Source organism: Caloenas nicobarica, chromosome 3, assembly GCF_036013445.1.
Source record: "Caloenas nicobarica isolate bCalNic1 chromosome 3, bCalNic1.hap1, whole genome shotgun sequence".
In the NCBI taxonomy this organism is placed as follows: Eukaryota; Metazoa; Chordata; class Aves; order Columbiformes; family Columbidae; genus Caloenas; species Caloenas nicobarica.
Genome location: NC_088247.1, coordinates 98,861,039 through 98,878,190, shown reverse-complemented (window position 1 = coordinate 98,878,190; position 17,152 = coordinate 98,861,039). Strand labels below are relative to the sequence as shown.

The following is a 17,152-nucleotide window of genomic DNA, read 5'->3' as shown; positions in this document are numbered from 1 at the left end:
TGGCTGGGCAGAGAGCCTGACCACAGTTTTGCAGCACATGAATCTGTGGCTTGCAGGGCTATTAGAGCCTTCTAGCAGAGCTTCCTCCAGGGTGTGCTCCTCCTCTTCCTTGGCAGTGGAATTAGCCGCTCCAGTTCACGCCTTGTGAAAGGAGATGTCCCAGTTCCTGCCTCTTGTGGCCACAATGCAAGGAGATGTCAGGGGACACCTAAGGTGGGTGACCCATGTCACCGTCAGTCCAGGGGTAAAGACAAAGCTGGTACAGACCAGAGGTTTCTGCCTCAGTCTTCAGTTTTTCTTGGTACTTCCATTGAAAAAGGTGTCAGAGCCGTAGCAGGTCATTGCTTTTCACTGCGTTTGCCTGTGAAAGTTGACAACTTTCTCTGTGAGGTTTTGCCTGATGGATGCACTAGTTAATGTCAGAGAGCTAATTATATACGTCTTTTAAACTCTTAACTGCATGTCACTCTGCAACATATAACGAATCCTGAACTTTCATTCTGCTGCAGTGTTACTAAATGCAATGCTGTACCATAATATAGTAGAATATTCCTATTAAGATCTTTAAAAGTGACCTGTCTCTGACAATGAGGGTGAAACACATGTAAATGGGCATCTTTCTCATAAAGTGGGGGCTGTCTGCTGTCTTTAAACAATTTTTCTAAAGTACTGGCAACTACAATTGCAACTAAAGCCCCACATCACTGTTTCTTTTGAAAGTCTTGGTCGTAATATTTGATACTACAGTAACTGCATTGTCATAGTATTTTTGATGATGCTTACCTAAATAATAATTTCTATGGTTTTTCTGTAGTTTTGTGGGTACTGTGGTTGAAATCATGGCTGGCGACATTCTTGACTTCTATAGAGCTAAGATCTCACTATAACATTTTCATCTAGTCTCTTAGCTATTGTTAAAACAAAGACAAAGTTATAACTTTACAACAGATGTGGATTTTACTTCTGTTAGACTAGAATATGTAACTCATGCATGCGTATGTAGCATTGACATAAATAGCCGCCTTTCAGGATTACGGGTCTCGAAGATCAGATTCAGCAAACACTTGCTCTCGTGTGTATGTCAAGCTTGTATGAAAGTTTGCATATTTTCACAATTGGGATTTAGTCATTGCAAAGAAGTGGAAACAAGCTGATTTGTCTCTTGGACCCAGCAAATGTGAAACCTGGGGCTGAAGCACAGGGCTCAAGCTGGGAAGCCGTATGCTATTTGTGCTGCCTCTATGAAATTCCAAAATCCCCTGAGGTTTTAATCTTCATGAGGCTGTGTGAAAGCCAAATTTAAGCATTTTAAATGAGATTATATTTTTCCTGTTTGAAAGCGTTCATCTGTGTTTTGTAGAGGAGAGAGGGGAAGAGGAAGCCTAAAACCAGTAGCACAACAGTTACCTTCTGTGCGCATGTAAAAATTGCGAACTCTGAAGGGAACTTCTCAGATGTGAAGAATGTGTGCCCGGGCCTTCTCTGAGGGGATTTCTCTGCCCTGCAGTGCTCGTAGCCTCCGAGCACCCCGCTGCTGCCTTGGGAGTGCAGGCCTGCTCAGAGCATTGGTGCTGTCTAGTGGCAGGTTACTGCATCTCACATCGCTGACGGAAGAGTTAACTGAAGAAAAATGTAAAATGCTGCATTTCATTTATAGCCCTCAAAGCGTGGCTTGGGTTATGCTGGTTTAGAGGCACGTAGGTTTTTCCTGATGCCTCCGCGCAGAATTAAGTGGTAACATTTTCGAGTATAGTTACGGCATTGCAGTCCCTGTGACATGAGTTACGGTCGTTCTTCCCAAGAAGGAAAGGTTAATTGCATTGGTGCTGGGAAGGTGACTTACACACACGCACACATGTCTGAAATCGTTGAAACAAGACCAGAACAGTTTCTTTGCTATTCCCAAAGGTTCAAAGGTAAGGTCAGATCTGGTGTGCTGGCTGCAGCCAAGTCCAGTTAGGAGTTTACTGCCCCCAGTCTTTCTGATCGCTCTTTGCTGTCTGCCTTGCCGAGGCTGCAGTCTCTGAGACTGGCTAGCACGCTGGTGTACCATTTCTTTCTAACTTGGTTTACCTCAAGCAGTTATTTTTTAAATCCATGTCATTTTGAGAGGATGCCCTTTGTGTTAGAGGGGTGAGCAGGCATGCAGCTGAAAGGAGCAGCGACCTCCTAACCTGGTTCAGCTGCAGCTAGACCCAACATGTCTGGCCACAGCCTGAGAATCCCCTTTGTTGGTTTTGGGGGTTTCCTAACGTGGGTCACCCGTCACTTACTCTCAGCAGGTCTGGGGGTTGGGTGCGCGAGGCTGAGCGCACATGTGGACCATGGCAGCACCTCTGCCTTTGGGCTCAGACCTGATGGGTTGTTGCATGTTGGCTGAGAAGGGATTGTGCTTCGTCTCACTTGGGACAGGTTACATATGTCTGCACCAAGTTTAAGCTGATGGACGTGAGATCGTTACATTGCTGTAACTCAACTGTATTTGATTGTTGGCACACCGGTGGCCGATCTGGTGTCCTTGCAGTTGTGGCTGTAACTTCTTCAGCTGCCTGTCTCGCCCCCACCTGGTTTTACAGCCCATGCCACACGGGTAGCTCAAGGGAACGTGCATTGGTGCCTGCAGGATAGAAAGTTGTGGCCTGTTAACAAAGGTCTCTCCACTGGACTTCAAGCTGATGTGCTAGAGGGACTGGGACAAATCTCTGCTGCTTTGGCCAGCTCTGCTGTGGGGCTGGTCCAGTTCAAGTGGATGAGAGGGATGCACAGATGGGGATAGTGACTTGTTAAGCTTTTTGTGAAAAGCTGCTTGTTTGACATCATCTTACTTCATGGCAAATGTAAGGTGAAATGTGTGAGTTCTGTCACTGTGGTTAAAACTTGTGATTAGCTACTGCAGATTAGCAAGTGACTGACATTAGAAGCTGGTTTTGCTTGATTTGGGTGTCTAAGTCATCATTGCAGATGAGAGATGCTAATTTAAAAAACTTCTATATGGACCACAGTTAAAGTTATGTCAGCAGACTGAAGTATATTGCTAAAATTCTGTTTGTTCTATCAAAATGGTGACACTGGAGCAAAAATGACAGAAGAAATATGGAACAGCCTCTTTTTGTATCGGTGATTGCACAGTCTTCGGTAACTTCTACAAATTTTATGGAGAAAGTAATCCCAACCGATGCCCCTCTTCTGTGTAGTCCAGGGAACACAAGTTAGAACTTCTTATTTTCCTTTTCATCCACCTGGAAGCATTGCACATGTAGGGATCACATTGATATGTTGTGGTAACGTGGAACTTGTGAAGCCAGGCATGGACTACTGTTTAATGGCCTAACCTCTTTGTGGTGAGTTTTTCTTGTTTTCAGCAGTCTTCTGTAGAAAATGTATAAACATACAGATGTTCTAAGTTGTGCTCCTGTTTTGTTTGTAGATATCTGTATTACCTACAAGTGAAAAAGAATGTTCTCGATGGCCGGTTACTTTTTTCATTGGAGCAGGGAATTCGACTAGCTGGCTTGGCAGTGCAAGGTAAGATGACGTGACCTGATAGCCCTTTTCCAACTTTGTTTTATTTTGTTTGCTCTATATGTTGACTAGGCACTAAGGCTTAGTGTGACCCTTGCTCACAACAGCTGGGTTTTCTACTGATTTAAAAGTCCAGAGGTGGGCTGTCTTTGACAAAATGCTCACACTCTCAGGGAGGGAATGATGAACCACATCAGAGTGTTCAACTTTCCTATTTCTAACATCTGTTTTAGTGAATCTGAACAAAACTCCAGTTCTTCCAACCCCAACCATGGAACACTTTGCAGTAATGAGTTTGCTTCACGTTCTCTGGTTTGAAATGCAATTACATCAAAGAGCGTAGAAGCAGCTTTAATTTTGCCTTTAATTAAGAACTCGTTTTGCTGTATAGTGCTATCTGAAGTATGAAAGAACACATGACCATAAGTGTTATATGAGTTATAAATTAATAATAAACTACTTCTTATGATATGATTTTTATTCTGAGCCTCCTAAGGACATCAATAAAAGTAGGATTCACAATAATGTATATGGGCAGAGGAGGAAGCCCTGTATTTGGAGAAGTATGTTTCAGTCTCTCCACGACTGACTATTAGAATGTAAAGTAGAATTTCAGCAATCATTTTCTGGGCATGTCCTCTGATGAGAGGGAATAGGGAAGTATATATAAAAATTGCAAACATGAAGATCTGATTCTTGAAAGGTAAAGGTTCAGTGGAGAGTAAGGCTAAGATAATCCTCCTTAGGGCAGTAGAAATTCTATTTTATTATCTTATTTCTTGCTCAAAAATTGAAGAAAAAAATGTTTCCTCTCAAAGCTTGAAATATTTTATTAATATAGGAAAATATGTGTATAGGATTCCATACTGAATTTAAGTAAATTAGGTTTTTCCGTTTTGTGAGTTAGGGCTCAACAGATGATGAGTGTTTCACTGGTCCTGTGTGTTTGAAGCTTTTTGCCAACTTTGAGCATGAGTCAGTCTTTGTAAGCAGTTTGAAGTAATCACTTTTATTCTGAATTTTCTACATGATCTATTTCAAAGACCATTGCATCAGAATGCCACACCTAATCTTGTTCGCTTTATTCCTGACCTTTTATTACTCCCTTTGTCCTTTGCATGTGATGCAACCGAAGATATTTGAAATACTTATTTCTTTTAAACTTACGGACTCTGTTTCATGTCCATTTTGATTTCTTTCTGTTTATGTTACAACATAACTCTGAGGTGAAAACAAAATGAAACTGCATTTTTGGCATCCTGCAATACATGAAATTGTCTAGAAGCTTTGAAAGAATGTTTAGCTAATATGATTTATGGTGGGAATTTCCAGCTTCTATAATATGAGTATCTTGTAGATGGCGTTTGATCCAGTTCAATTAATATAAAAAAAAGAATATCTTGCCAAGAGTTTTTTAGATATAAGCTGTTGTGTATTTAACAGATAAGTATAGGCTTTGTTTTGTTTTGTTTTTAACGTAGTTTAGCCTTTAGAAAGCATTTTCAAAACTCTGCAGTTTCAAGGACATTGAGACAAGAATCCTCAGCCTGACATAGGAGTGAACATGAGCATGGAGATGATTGCCTCTTGGAGATGTAGAAGAAGTAGAAAAGCAAATAGAAAGGTGTGGGCCAGTCAGTTAAACCCACACAGCACCTGTACTGCTGTATGGGCTGCAGAATGATAAGACCTTCCTGCTCCCACCCCAAACCGTGTTGGTCGTTGACCATTTTTAATAGAATTGGCTAGTGGATTTTAACCTCCTAGGCTGTAAAATTAAGCATCTTTTGTACAATTGTGTAGAATTGTAGCAGAGGTAGTGTAATTTTTTTTTTTTTTTTTTTTTTTTTTTTTTTCCCCGCTGGTCAGGGTTGGAAACGTTGGAGAAGCCAAGGTGTGCACTGTGTTTAGAGAGGCTGAGCAATCCCAGCCATGTGAGACGGTGGTATTATTAGTTCATGAAGGGTACATAGAAAGAAACTCTTGCACTCCTGATGGTTAAGCATCACAAATGGTCATAATATTACAGATCAAAAGAGAGAAATTTCTTGTTGGCTGTTATTTGATCTCTAGTAATAACACTATTATTTTCAGACCTCCATGTTAAAAGCTGAAGTATAAGCAGAAATCTTTGTGCTGGGTTGTGGCTTTAGAGAGAACTCACCCACTTGAAATGAAGCATCTGTGCGAAGGTTGAGTGTGGTCTTAACATGTGTGGAAATTGCTAAAAGGAGTAATTGTGTTGTTTTTTTCCAGCGGATTTTGGAGACTATAATCAGTTTGAATCTCATGACTTCCTCCGAGAATATGTCTTGTTCCCTATGGTGAGTTCCTTATCCACCTCTTTTGTGGTCTTCTATGAATAATTTCTCCATGCCTCAGAGTAAAAAGCACCAGTGCTGAACTATTAATAGTGAAGATGAACTTTGCTCCTCAAAACCTGCAATGTACTTTCTTGTATCCAAACGAATATGAGCTATGGAAATGCAGCCCTTTTTCAGTTCCCGTTAAGCCTCCGCTAGGAGTAGATGTCAACAAAAGAAATGTACTTCTCTGAATCAAAGGAGTTTACAGCTACTTAAAAAGGTCTATATTAGCAGTACTGCAGTATTAGTAACACAGAATAACAAGGGGATATGACAGCTGCTGATGGAGTAAATGTTGTTTTACAGGACAAATCATGCAGCCTTTCCTTGAGAGAATTTGTGAATTTGTATCAACTATTACACTGAAGTGAAGCATGAATCAGGACTTCTCAAAATGTTCTCCAGGGACTATGCTGTAAATTTGTTTTAAATTTACACTGGAAACTAGAAAATAATTTGAACGCTGATGGAAGGGTTTTAGGTCACTAATGATGATAGAAACTCTGGTGACAAATACCAACCCTCTCTGGGAGGATGGATCAGAGGAAAAAAAAAGCCTGCTGAGGTTAAGGCTGGCTTTAACTTAGATGAACAAGTCCATCAGCACAGGTCTCGAGTGTAAGCTTCATGAAATGTAAAAGAGCTTGGAATTCTTTCTAACTGGGGAAAAAAAATTTGGAAGTGGGGTGGGGTTCCCATGCCCAGAGTGTAGCTGCCTGGAAGTTCAGGCATCTGGTTTCCCTCTGCACTTGGTGGAGCGGTAGCGGGAGAATGATTCATCTCACTGTAATTTGAAGGCTTGAGAAAGGCACTTCCAGAAGCATTTTGTCCCATTTACCAGCGCTTTTTGTACAGGAACTGCAGCAGATAATCCATTCTCAAGTCCAAAAAGGTGACAGCTGCACAGTGTCTTGAAGTGAAAGTGCAATTTTGAGCTGGTAGACAGAGTTCAATATCATCTGAAAAAAGGAGTCACCAGGAAGAAGGGGAATTGATGAATGTATAGAGATCTGAGTATACCTTGTATACTTAGTGTGGCTTCAGTATTGACCTTTCACTAAGAAGCTTCTATTAGCCTGACCAGTGGTGCAGGTTTTTTTTTGGTCAGTCACCTTTATCTACTGATAAGTAATTGATGGGCTTGTGTATAGCTGATGGCTTATGAAGTCATGTATGATAGCCTAAGTGGGAAAGAAGGCAGCTGCAAATGCAGACAGAGAAATGTGTCATGAAGCTGTCACTTTGTAAATTACTGAACTTCTGCAAAGTTCTTGCAACATACTGATATTATTTTTCTATTCAGAAAAAAAAAAAACAAACCTAAGGGAGGGTTTAGGTCTGTAGATGAGCTTTCAGGTGGTTAATTTCTGTGTGGTTCAGCAGTTTACTGTTTGGCCCCATGTTCTAGAATCTCAGTTTTTGAGTGAGCTGCCGGCGTGGTGGTGTGGTCAGCTCTTCTGTTTCGTGTGTGCCCCTCTGTGGTATCTTGCCTTTCATCCATGCTACTATTGCTAACTTGAACAAAATCACCAAAGTATCTGCTTCCTACAGTCTTCAGAAACCTACTTTTAAATCAACTATTTTTCTAAACGTTTCTTTAACTACTTGTCTTTGCTCTTCTGGGAAAGCGTGGATAACGTAATAGTAAATATTTCACTTCAAGTCCAGTGACAGTTGCTAAGTGCTGCAGATATAAAAACTAGTCCTGGAGCAAGTGGGAGGTTTTAAGTGAATCTCGGGCATAGAAAGAGCCTCCAACGAGAACGTTGCTGTAAATTCATTAGTGAAGTGAGCTGGTGGATGAAGGAGGAACAGCTACATTTGTACTGTTTGATCTTGCGAGGCTGCAATGTTTGTCAAATGGCATTTCTTCAGCAGGGAAAAGAACAAAGTTATGTACACAGTACACCCCACAGGTGCGTAGCTGTGCATAGGCATGTACCATGCCATTTTTCATTAGCACGCTACCACTTTCACATTTTTTTGTGGCAGAAGCAAATATCAGAGGGAGGGCTCAATTGAGCAAGAAACAGGCAGTGTATTTAAGTACAGTACATGTAGCCTTAGGGCTTTTTAAAATAAAAATAAGAACTTTGAGGTTTTGCAAGAAAGTTTTTCAGCTTCCTTTTTTTTTTTCCCCCTGAATTTATGGGCAGCCTTCCTTTATTAACTTGCTCCCAATTATGTCAGAATTGTTTCTACTACACATTATTAAATTTGCAGAAGATAAAAGTTTCTGCTCAGAAATGTATTGCAAGCATAAAGTACATTTTATTACATATTGGAAGAAGTAGCAAAACTTTCAATCCTTTTTTGACATGGTGAAGGGAGTACCTGTAGGTTACAGGACAGAAAATAACCATGACTTCATTTTCCATAGTCTATGCATTATTTTGGGCTGGTTTAAAATATTAATTTGTAGACTTCCAAGTGTTTTTAAAGACTTGTTTGGTCCTTATCTAATAATAGATCCCTTATCTATGCGCTGTACTCTGTTCTGTGTTTTGGAATAATAGGCACCTTACCCCTATTTTCAACAGTATCTTTCTACTCTCCTCAAAAAAACCCCAAACCAAAACACAAACAAACAAAAACCCATACACAAACAAAAAACCACCCTGCAACCCAGACCCTTGTGTTCTGCTTGCACATTTTCAGCACCCTGTGCTCTGAATTTTCAGTGCAGTTGGTGATTGGTTCCCTCTCTAGAAGTACCTGGAAAAGCATGAGCAGGAAACAATCCTGAAACATCTGCCATCATAATTCCCATCTTTCATTTTGTCATCTCTGGGTGACTAGTTTTCAATGCTACTTCGTATTTTTTACAGAATTGGAGCCAGGATGAAGCTGTCTTGGAGGAGCTTACTCAAAAGGTTGCTCAGGAGCACCGAACTCACAGGTGAGCTTGACATGTTAAGATTTGGATTATTTTTTTGTTGTTGTCAGCATCCTCCTAGGACTTCCCTTCCTCCCCATGCTTTTCTGGCAGGGGTAAACTAGCTTATCTTCATGTTACTGTTACACTGCGTCTCACTGGATTTTTAATTAGTCTGTTACAAAAGATTATCTGCCTATTGTGAACACAAAATGGCTGAAGAACTTAATCCTAAATAAATAAACATTTGCACCATAAGGATTAATAAGCATATGTAACATTACTTGTGCTATGTAGTAGACTCCTTTCTCTTCTTGGTTTCATTTAAATCCTTGTGGTGAAAGACCCTGACTGGATCAGGGGTGATCCAAGGGTTTTCTCTCATTCAAGAGAGAGGGGGATACACACGCTCTCAATGTAATGGAAATTAAAATAATAGAAGTTGGGTTCTAAGTCTAGTTGTGGAAAAGATACAATATGCTGTTACTAGTTAATGAGCTAGGAGTGTATTTGTTAGTGCTTCAAGAACCAATCCCTTCTTTGTCAGCAGGCTTCTTTTGTGTCATCTGGCTGTTTTGGTGGTGGAAATATTCAAATTTCTGGAGTGCTGTTCTTAGAAAAATGGCAGTGCCTATACGTCATTGGAAATAATCTTTTGTGTTATATTATGAATTTGCATTTAAAGCTTTATTACATGACATGCAATAGGAATATTGTGTGAAGGGTGTAGCACTCCCCATTATATGACAGAAAACGGTTGTAAAGGTGCAAATACCAGTCTCGGGGTCTAAGGCCGTTCTCGGTCTGAATGTCAGTGCAAGCTTGGGCCTTTGATGCAACCAAAGGCTTAGCTTCCAAGCTGGCCTGGTTCTGTCCTCTCTGCCATGGGCTGCTTGTGTGTTCTTGGCTAACTCACAGACTTAAAAGATTTCCCTCCCCTGTTGCCCTTATTAGTGCGTTTTCTGCAACAGAAAGAACAAATGGTTATCCTTACTTCAGCGGGTAGATCACTTTTCACCTCCTTTCCCTACCTCCTTCTCCCAAGTATTTGTCTGGTTCCTATATTTCTGTTTGTAAGCTGCGGTAAGGAGGAGGAAAGAAGAGAAACATTAATAGTGGCCTTCTTTTGGAGCAACCTGCAATCTATTCTGACCTGCTTCTGAGAACTGAAATTTGTCTGAATTCCTGAGCTGTGACAGCAGCATGTGTTGACACGTGTGTAAAAGTTTTCAGGTGGTTTGTTCTCTATTATGAAAGAGAATCTGCTCAACTTTTGATTTTGTGCCTGTGGTTTTGAACAGCCAACATGAAAATGTAGGTCTTCCCTTTTAAGTCATTTTAAGCAACTTCAGTGGGTTTGTATAATATTTATGCAAATTAGGACCACTATGGCTCAAATTGGCCATCCAGAACTAGACACAACCTGATGCAATGGCCTGATGTTTTAATAAAGCCTGGAAAATATTTGATGTGTGCAGAAGAAACTGAGTAATACGATCAGTTCAGTTCGTTCTTCCTGCAATTTGAACTGTGCTTTGTACCTTAACTTAGTAACATCTAGTAAAATTCCTCCCCTTGCACCTTTACGATCCTGATGTTGAAAGTTAGTTTTGTGTTGTGCATTTCTAGGCAGCATCTCCTTTTTTTTCCACTAGTATTTTTTGTGTGTGTATAATATTGAACATTTGCTGCATTTTGTTACTCTAATTGCAGTGGCATGACAGCAGCAGAAGCTGAGCTAATGTACATCAATGAAGTGGAACGCCTTGATGGGTTCGGACAAGAAATTTTCTCTGTGAAGGTATGTTAGTGTGTGTTATAAAAGAACCTCTGACCCAAACAATGCAGGAGTCTGCAGCGACCTTTGGAATGCATGCAAGTTGTGTTTGTCCAAAAGAGACAGAACTCGTTTCACTGTTCTGGAGGGTGAAATGACTGCTGGTAGTTTGGACATTGCAGCATGAGGGTATCTTAGGTCTCTAGTGTTACTTTTCTTCCACGAAAATCCTTTTCATGGGAGAGGTTGCCATGTGCTGGGGGCTGCTCACTTGGGAAGCAGAGATGCTCCTTGCTTTGAGTTCTGTCTGAGGGAGAGTGGCTGGGGCAAATGAACCTCAGCTCTGGTCCTCTTTAGGAGGGTAAGTCCTTTTCATGTCTTTCTAAGTTGCTATTTACCAAGTGTTAACTTTACCTTTCCCCTAGTTTCTTATGTGTCCTCCACACATTTAAAATTGAGGGGAGGTTTCAAGGTTTATTTTGCCTTTGTAGTCACTTTCCCTTCGCTGGAAGCACCTTTCTGCCCTGGATGGTCTGCCTGGCCTTATGGAGCATGTGCCACCATAAAGTTGTGCTGAGAAAGTGAAAACAGCTGTTACCAACATGACCCGTTTCCCTTTGCTAACCAACCCAGGCACTGTAAGTGGGGGGCTGCTGGCAGTTTTTCTGCTAGTTAAAGTTGACTTGGTATTTAAAACCAAAATGAACAAACCAAACCCCACACCAAACAAACAAGCTTTCTGATTAAGTCAAGATTGATCCTTTGACCAGTCTCAAAATTGGCCCAAGGGGGAAGAGCTGAGTGGCAGAAAAACCTTATCCAACAACAAAAATTATGGAATGTTTATTGTCGAAGAATGAAATCAGTATTTTCTCAGATTAATTCAGATTAATGCTGCATGCTGCTGCAAAGGATTTCTATTTTGGAGTTGTTATTCAATATTACTTCATGTCAGTAAGATAAGTGTGAATGGCAGACAGGGTGCTCTGCAAAATTGCAGGAAGATGTTGCCCTTATATCAAAGAGCAGCATGCTAGCCTTGTAGATAAATAGAATTGCATTCAAAGGGAAAAATTAAAGATTTCTCTTTTGTTCCTGTTAGAAAATACTATTAGAAATATGTTTCTCTTTCTTTCTGTATGGATATTTGCATGTGTACACACACACACGTATATGTGTACAAATACATACATTTCCTCCAACGTTTTCCTAGTCTTTTTGCTTTCTAAAGCTGTTTCTGGGACAAGGCAGAGGAATGTGTAGTCCTCTAATCAGACTAGACTGGAGACCGTCAGCTGTAGGACCTCTGCTGACAGGTAGTACATGGGGAAGAATCACAGAATGCCAGTGTATGCAGCACTGAGAATCAATGCTTGGGCTGGGGCTTGAAAATTGGCATCCATCAGTCGTTTGCAACAGGCCTTACACTTAGTAGTTAGAAACAGGTGCAGATACTCCATTGTTGCCTTCTGGAGATGAAGTACAGCGAGGCCAGGAGGGCAACTCTAATCTGATCTGTTGAAATGCAGGGATGCCTGGTGGTTTCTAGAATTTGCTTATGTGTAGTGCATTAACTTCTCTCAAATTCTTTCTTCTAGCAGTTCTTTTTAACCATACTCTTTGTGTTAGCATGATTTTTATTTACCACTTTAAGTGTGAATCAGTTAATATATATGCAGCTGAGAGGGAGTTGCTTTTGTTTATAAATGTAGAAAAAACTCTTTGTCAACAGCATTAAACTTTTGTAGCAAAAAATAAAATGCATTTTTAAGAAAACAGCTGATTGCAAAATGGAACAGGAACGGACGGTTTTCAGACAGGAGCCTGCAAGGAGACATGGGTAGGCACAAAACCAGCAGAACTTCTGAAAAACAATTGAAGAACAGTGGACATTGTGGTGCATGCAGATGAATATTTAACCCAATAATTGAAAAACAGTGGAGGATGTATCTGTATATAGAGAGAAATACTTTGTAGAGTGACATGCTGTGAACTTCTACACGGAGCACTTAAAAGGAGGAACCACGAAGGGTATAGCTTTTGAGAGGGATTCCATCTCCCGGTGTGGTTTTCTGAAATCTCGACATGTTTTAACAGGTGGCTGGAGAAATGCTGTGCATGTGAAAGAGGACTATTGCTTTTGGTGGTCACATGGGCTCTAGGTAGCTATAATCACAATGACAGGGAGTGTGGGGTATTATACAATAAATGCCAGTTTGTGATGTGTGTGTTGGTTGATAGAGGAGAACCTTGGGCTCACTTAGCCTTCGCATGTTCTCACTAATTGACCAAATGAATCCAGTGCTAACTACTTTGAAATAATGAAAATCGGAGTCCAATCAAGCAGCAAAATATAGATTAGTCAAGGGTTAGTTCTGCGTTCTTCCTGAAGAAGGGCTTCAGTTTGGTAGTTCAGCAGGCATTCATGTGCACATATTGGCCAGTTTCGTTATTAAACTAAATGTATATCCTATCTCTGCAGGATAATCATGGAAATGACATACAACTCGGTATTTTCTTCATGGGGATCTTCATAAAAAACAGAATTGGAAGGACAACTGTGATTTATAGGTAAAAACTGGGGTCTTCTCTATTTCAAGTGAGTTTCTTTTCAGAGCTCCATGTGTGGTGTTCATTACTTACTTGCGTGTGTGACTTCAATAGTGCCAATCCTCTAACTAAGGAGTGGTCACCTCACTGTTTTCAGGATTGGCCTCTTGGCCATAAGAGATGTGATAAAGAATGATTTCTGATGTCTGTGAATGGGTTTGGCGACAAGAAGGATATAGTTGTCATGTATCTTGTTCTGCTTACAAGGTCTTGATCTCTTTTCTTTTCTTCCTTTATGTCTGCTGCTTTGATGCTTCTGAAGGCAAGTCTGTTAAACCTCACGGCTGGCAGCCTAGGCACTCGACAGTTCTGAAAATGTGGTTGCCATATTTATATGCCCCACTGAAAAAAAAAAGCTGAACTTCCTTATTCCGTGACTTTGAAAATCCTAGCTATGTCACTTGTTTACTTGTTTTGTTTATTTTGGTTGTTAAGAATCACTTAAGCCTTTCCATTAACTTTCTTTTGTGGGTTTTGTTACTTATAAAAGATTGTTCTGTATGAAAATGTTGCTAGAAATCTCCATGATTCCAGAGAGGCCAGGGTTTCACTCATTCCTCTTTGTTACTGTTCTGGTAGGTATTTCCATTACTGTCAGTGTTAACTTGAAGTAGGTTTTTGCTAGTCCCTGTTATTAGAATATGAACATTCGTGCAGCCAAAAAAATGTGTTTTATGGGGAGTTCCAATTTTTAGTCAGTAGCTAATGCTTTTATCAGACTCAAGCTGGAATGTCGGATTTTTTTATTGCTTTAAAGGGCTTTCTGTGGTCGTTTTCAAAACCGATAGTGTTCCCTTTTCCACATAGCTGGCATTTTGCGTATTTAATTTTGAGAAAAAATTAGATAATCCTTTAACTGTGCCAGGTGACAGAAGCGAGAAGTTTCTTTACATGTAGAAGTGCTGGTTGGTTCTGGGATCCTTACTCTTTGGAAATATGCACTTCAAGCATCCTGCCATGACATGAAGAGGAATGCATGCTGCAAACAGAAAAAACAAGTCCTTTCCATCCCCATGGATTGCATGCAATGTGCGCAAATGTCTGTCAGCTATTTGTAAGAAGATTATAACTCTGATCTTGGGTAACCTGACAATTACTTGGAAAAAAAAAAAAGTTTGCAAACATAAAAAACGAGTATTAATGTGGTATGCATAGCCTACATAAACATGTTGTCAACCTTCTTTCTGAAGAATTGGCACTGGAGGAAAGTTGGAAATGGCATTTGGAGAGGAATGACAATATTACCAAAAAAAAAAAAAAAAAAAAAAATCTATTACATGTGGCTAAAATCAATTAGTTCAAAAATGCCACACTTCAGTGTAATGTTTATCATTAGTGTATTTTCAATGTAGGTTCTATTGTGAGTGTTCAAACTGGTGATTTAAAGAGAGCTTTTAACTCTCCTGCTTTGGGTTAAGAGCTGAATATCTGTTTCTCCTTGAATCGGAGCATGATTTCTGTACTTTCCTGACCATGTTTCTTCACCAAACAGCTACTGAAAAGCTTTCCCATAAAATGAGACTAATGTTGACTAAGGGATTCTTAATGTGTTTGTGAAATGCTTGAATGTATGTGTTGGCAAACTCTACTGCATTTTTTTTACTCTGCAGGTGGAATGACATTGCGAATATAGCACATAACAAGTCTTTGATTGTTCTTGAGTTGATCAACAAAGAAGAGAATGTGCTGTTTCACACGGTAAGAAAAAGATCTAATCAGTGTCATCGAGAAAGCTGCTTATATAAAAACAAAACCCAACACTTTAAAATTCCACTTTCCCAAAGGGGCTTGCTCACCATAAGCCTCCACCCCCAAAGTTCACATTTTACTTTATGCAGACAGTGAACTTAATGTTGTTTAGCTATCAATATTTGCATTCTCTTCCAAGCATCCCAAAGTATGCTGGGAAGTCTGCAAAAAGCTGAAGTGCTTGTTGGATAAAACATCCACAGTGTCACGCTATCTTTCATGCTGGTGTAAATATAGCAGGATAAGCAGTTGTAGAAATGGGACATAAGCTCCCGCGTGTGCACATGCTCGGACTCGGAGGGCTGCAGTGCTGTTCTGTGCCATTTCAAATCACTCCACATCTCCCTGAACCAAGGCCAGAAACAGGACCAGCAAGCCTGAGCAATTTTTTTTTTGGTATTGTCCCTCCTCTCTTCCCACTGTGACTTAGCAGCGAAGTGGCAGCATGCAAAGGCATGCCACTGTATTTCAGAAATTCAATGCCTTGAATGTTCTTGAGGGCACTAGACATGTTCTTGGCAGCCAGATTCTGTACATGACAGACCTTACCAAGCATTACTACAATTGGGTTTTTAAAAATCATCTTCATTACTTCTTGGTAAGGATAACAAAATGATTGCTTATATATATATATATTTTTTTTTTTTCTATTTCTTGTGTTTAAAGGATGATCTTGAAAATGCCAAATATATTTCACGGCTGTTTGCAGCAAGACACAAGTTTTACAAACAGAACAAAATCTGCACAGAGTGAGTACTGTTTCTTCAGAGTTGTTTTCTGACACCCTGCTTTAGAATTGCTCTGAGTTTTGGCGTGTCTGGTTTTGTTTGGTTTGGTTTTTTTTCTGTTATAGTCACTTGTGTCAGTTATTCTTTTGCCCTTTCCACTTTTTTCTTGTTTTGTTTTAACCACCAGCAAGACAATTGAGAATGAAATTTCATTCTGAGCCTTGTGAGGCTTTGATGCTCCCCAAGCAGCCAAATCTGACAGAGTGTCTTAAACTGAAGGCCCTGATCTCTGCTGTTCATAACCCATAGTGTTAGTATAAACTGGAGTGAAAGGTGACATGTGTTAACATACCAAAATGTGAAGTGTTTTGAAGATGCACTACCCATCTAGCTGCTGAGGTTGGTGGAAAACACAAGTTGTCATCTTCTAATTTGGGCAGTATAATTTATCTGCTTCTTATATGCACCAAACAAGGGAGGACACCTGGACATGTTAATCTGTGTAGCCATACTAGCATGACACAGCAGAGACTGTAAATCTGAACCCAAAGTCTCCTTTAGACTCTATTTTAAACATTTACTAAGGATCTGGCCTTGAGCTAGTCCTCTCACACAGGAGGAATTCATGAGGCTTTAGTTGTAAGTCAAAAGTCAGTTTATTAGCTGAGCATGTTTCATTTATACCAGCACACAGCAATTTTGGTTTGAGAAAAAATTTTCTCTGAGAAGTTTAGAGTTCTGAGAAATTTTCATGATATGCAGGGTTTGTATAGCAATGAGAACATGAATCCCTTGCAAAATTTATCAGTTTAGCTGGAAAGAAATGAAGAAGTTCATCTCTATCAACAGCTCTAGTTAGAGCTGGACATCCCATCTGTTTAGCTGGGTAATGCCATCTGTTGGAAAATAAAGCCAAAATGATGAAGGGAAGACAGGAAGGTCTAGCTTTTTAATATTACATGTGCACCCAATATATTAACACAGGGTGAGTTAGAGTATTGGAGAGACCAATGAGGTGAACTGCACAGAGTCATCTTTTCCCTTCTAGAAAGGAAATGTTGATTAGATTTCAGACGGCATTTACAGGTCTTAGGAGGTAAGTGGAAGACCAGAAAAGATATTTCTTAGCAGCATATAATGCATTTCAGTAGTCTTAATACTAAATTTAATTTTAATGGTTTCAGAGAAATTGAGTTCAAAGGAAGCTCATGATTGTCTGTGACAGTCAAGAAAGAAAATAAAATACCATAGTCCGTGATCTTGGAATATTCCCTTTTTGAAACTGCATGTTGGGGTGAACAGAGAAGACTGTTCTGTTACTGTTCATAATCCAGACTGCAAAACCAATAGCTTTTGATCATGTTTCTTTCTAAACACTGAGCCATAAGTATGTGGGTACCATAAACTGAGTGTATGTAGCGACTTCATATACAGCATACAAATATTTGGACTAATAAGCATATGAATGTCCCGAGGTCACTGAGTGAAAGAACTGGAATTTAAATGTATTTTTGCCATTAGAACA

The 17,152-nt window shown here is 40.0% G+C and overlaps 1 protein-coding gene across 1 annotated transcript in view; it reads left to right on the top strand.

Moving 5' to 3' along the window:
• The window catches only part of PTPN14 (protein tyrosine phosphatase non-receptor type 14), a 120,860-nt gene that overhangs the window by 74,491 nt on the left and 29,217 nt on the right, over window positions 1–17,152 (top strand). Inside the window, exons 4-10 of the mRNA XM_065630519.1 lie at window positions 3,428–3,525; window positions 5,779–5,846; window positions 8,717–8,787; window positions 10,477–10,564; window positions 13,023–13,111; window positions 14,761–14,848; window positions 15,566–15,648. Coding sequence (XP_065486591.1) covers window positions 3,428–3,525; window positions 5,779–5,846; window positions 8,717–8,787; window positions 10,477–10,564; window positions 13,023–13,111; window positions 14,761–14,848; window positions 15,566–15,648 — 585 coding nt within the window. The remainder of the gene's footprint in view (window positions 1–3,427; window positions 3,526–5,778; window positions 5,847–8,716; window positions 8,788–10,476; window positions 10,565–13,022; window positions 13,112–14,760; window positions 14,849–15,565; window positions 15,649–17,152) is intronic.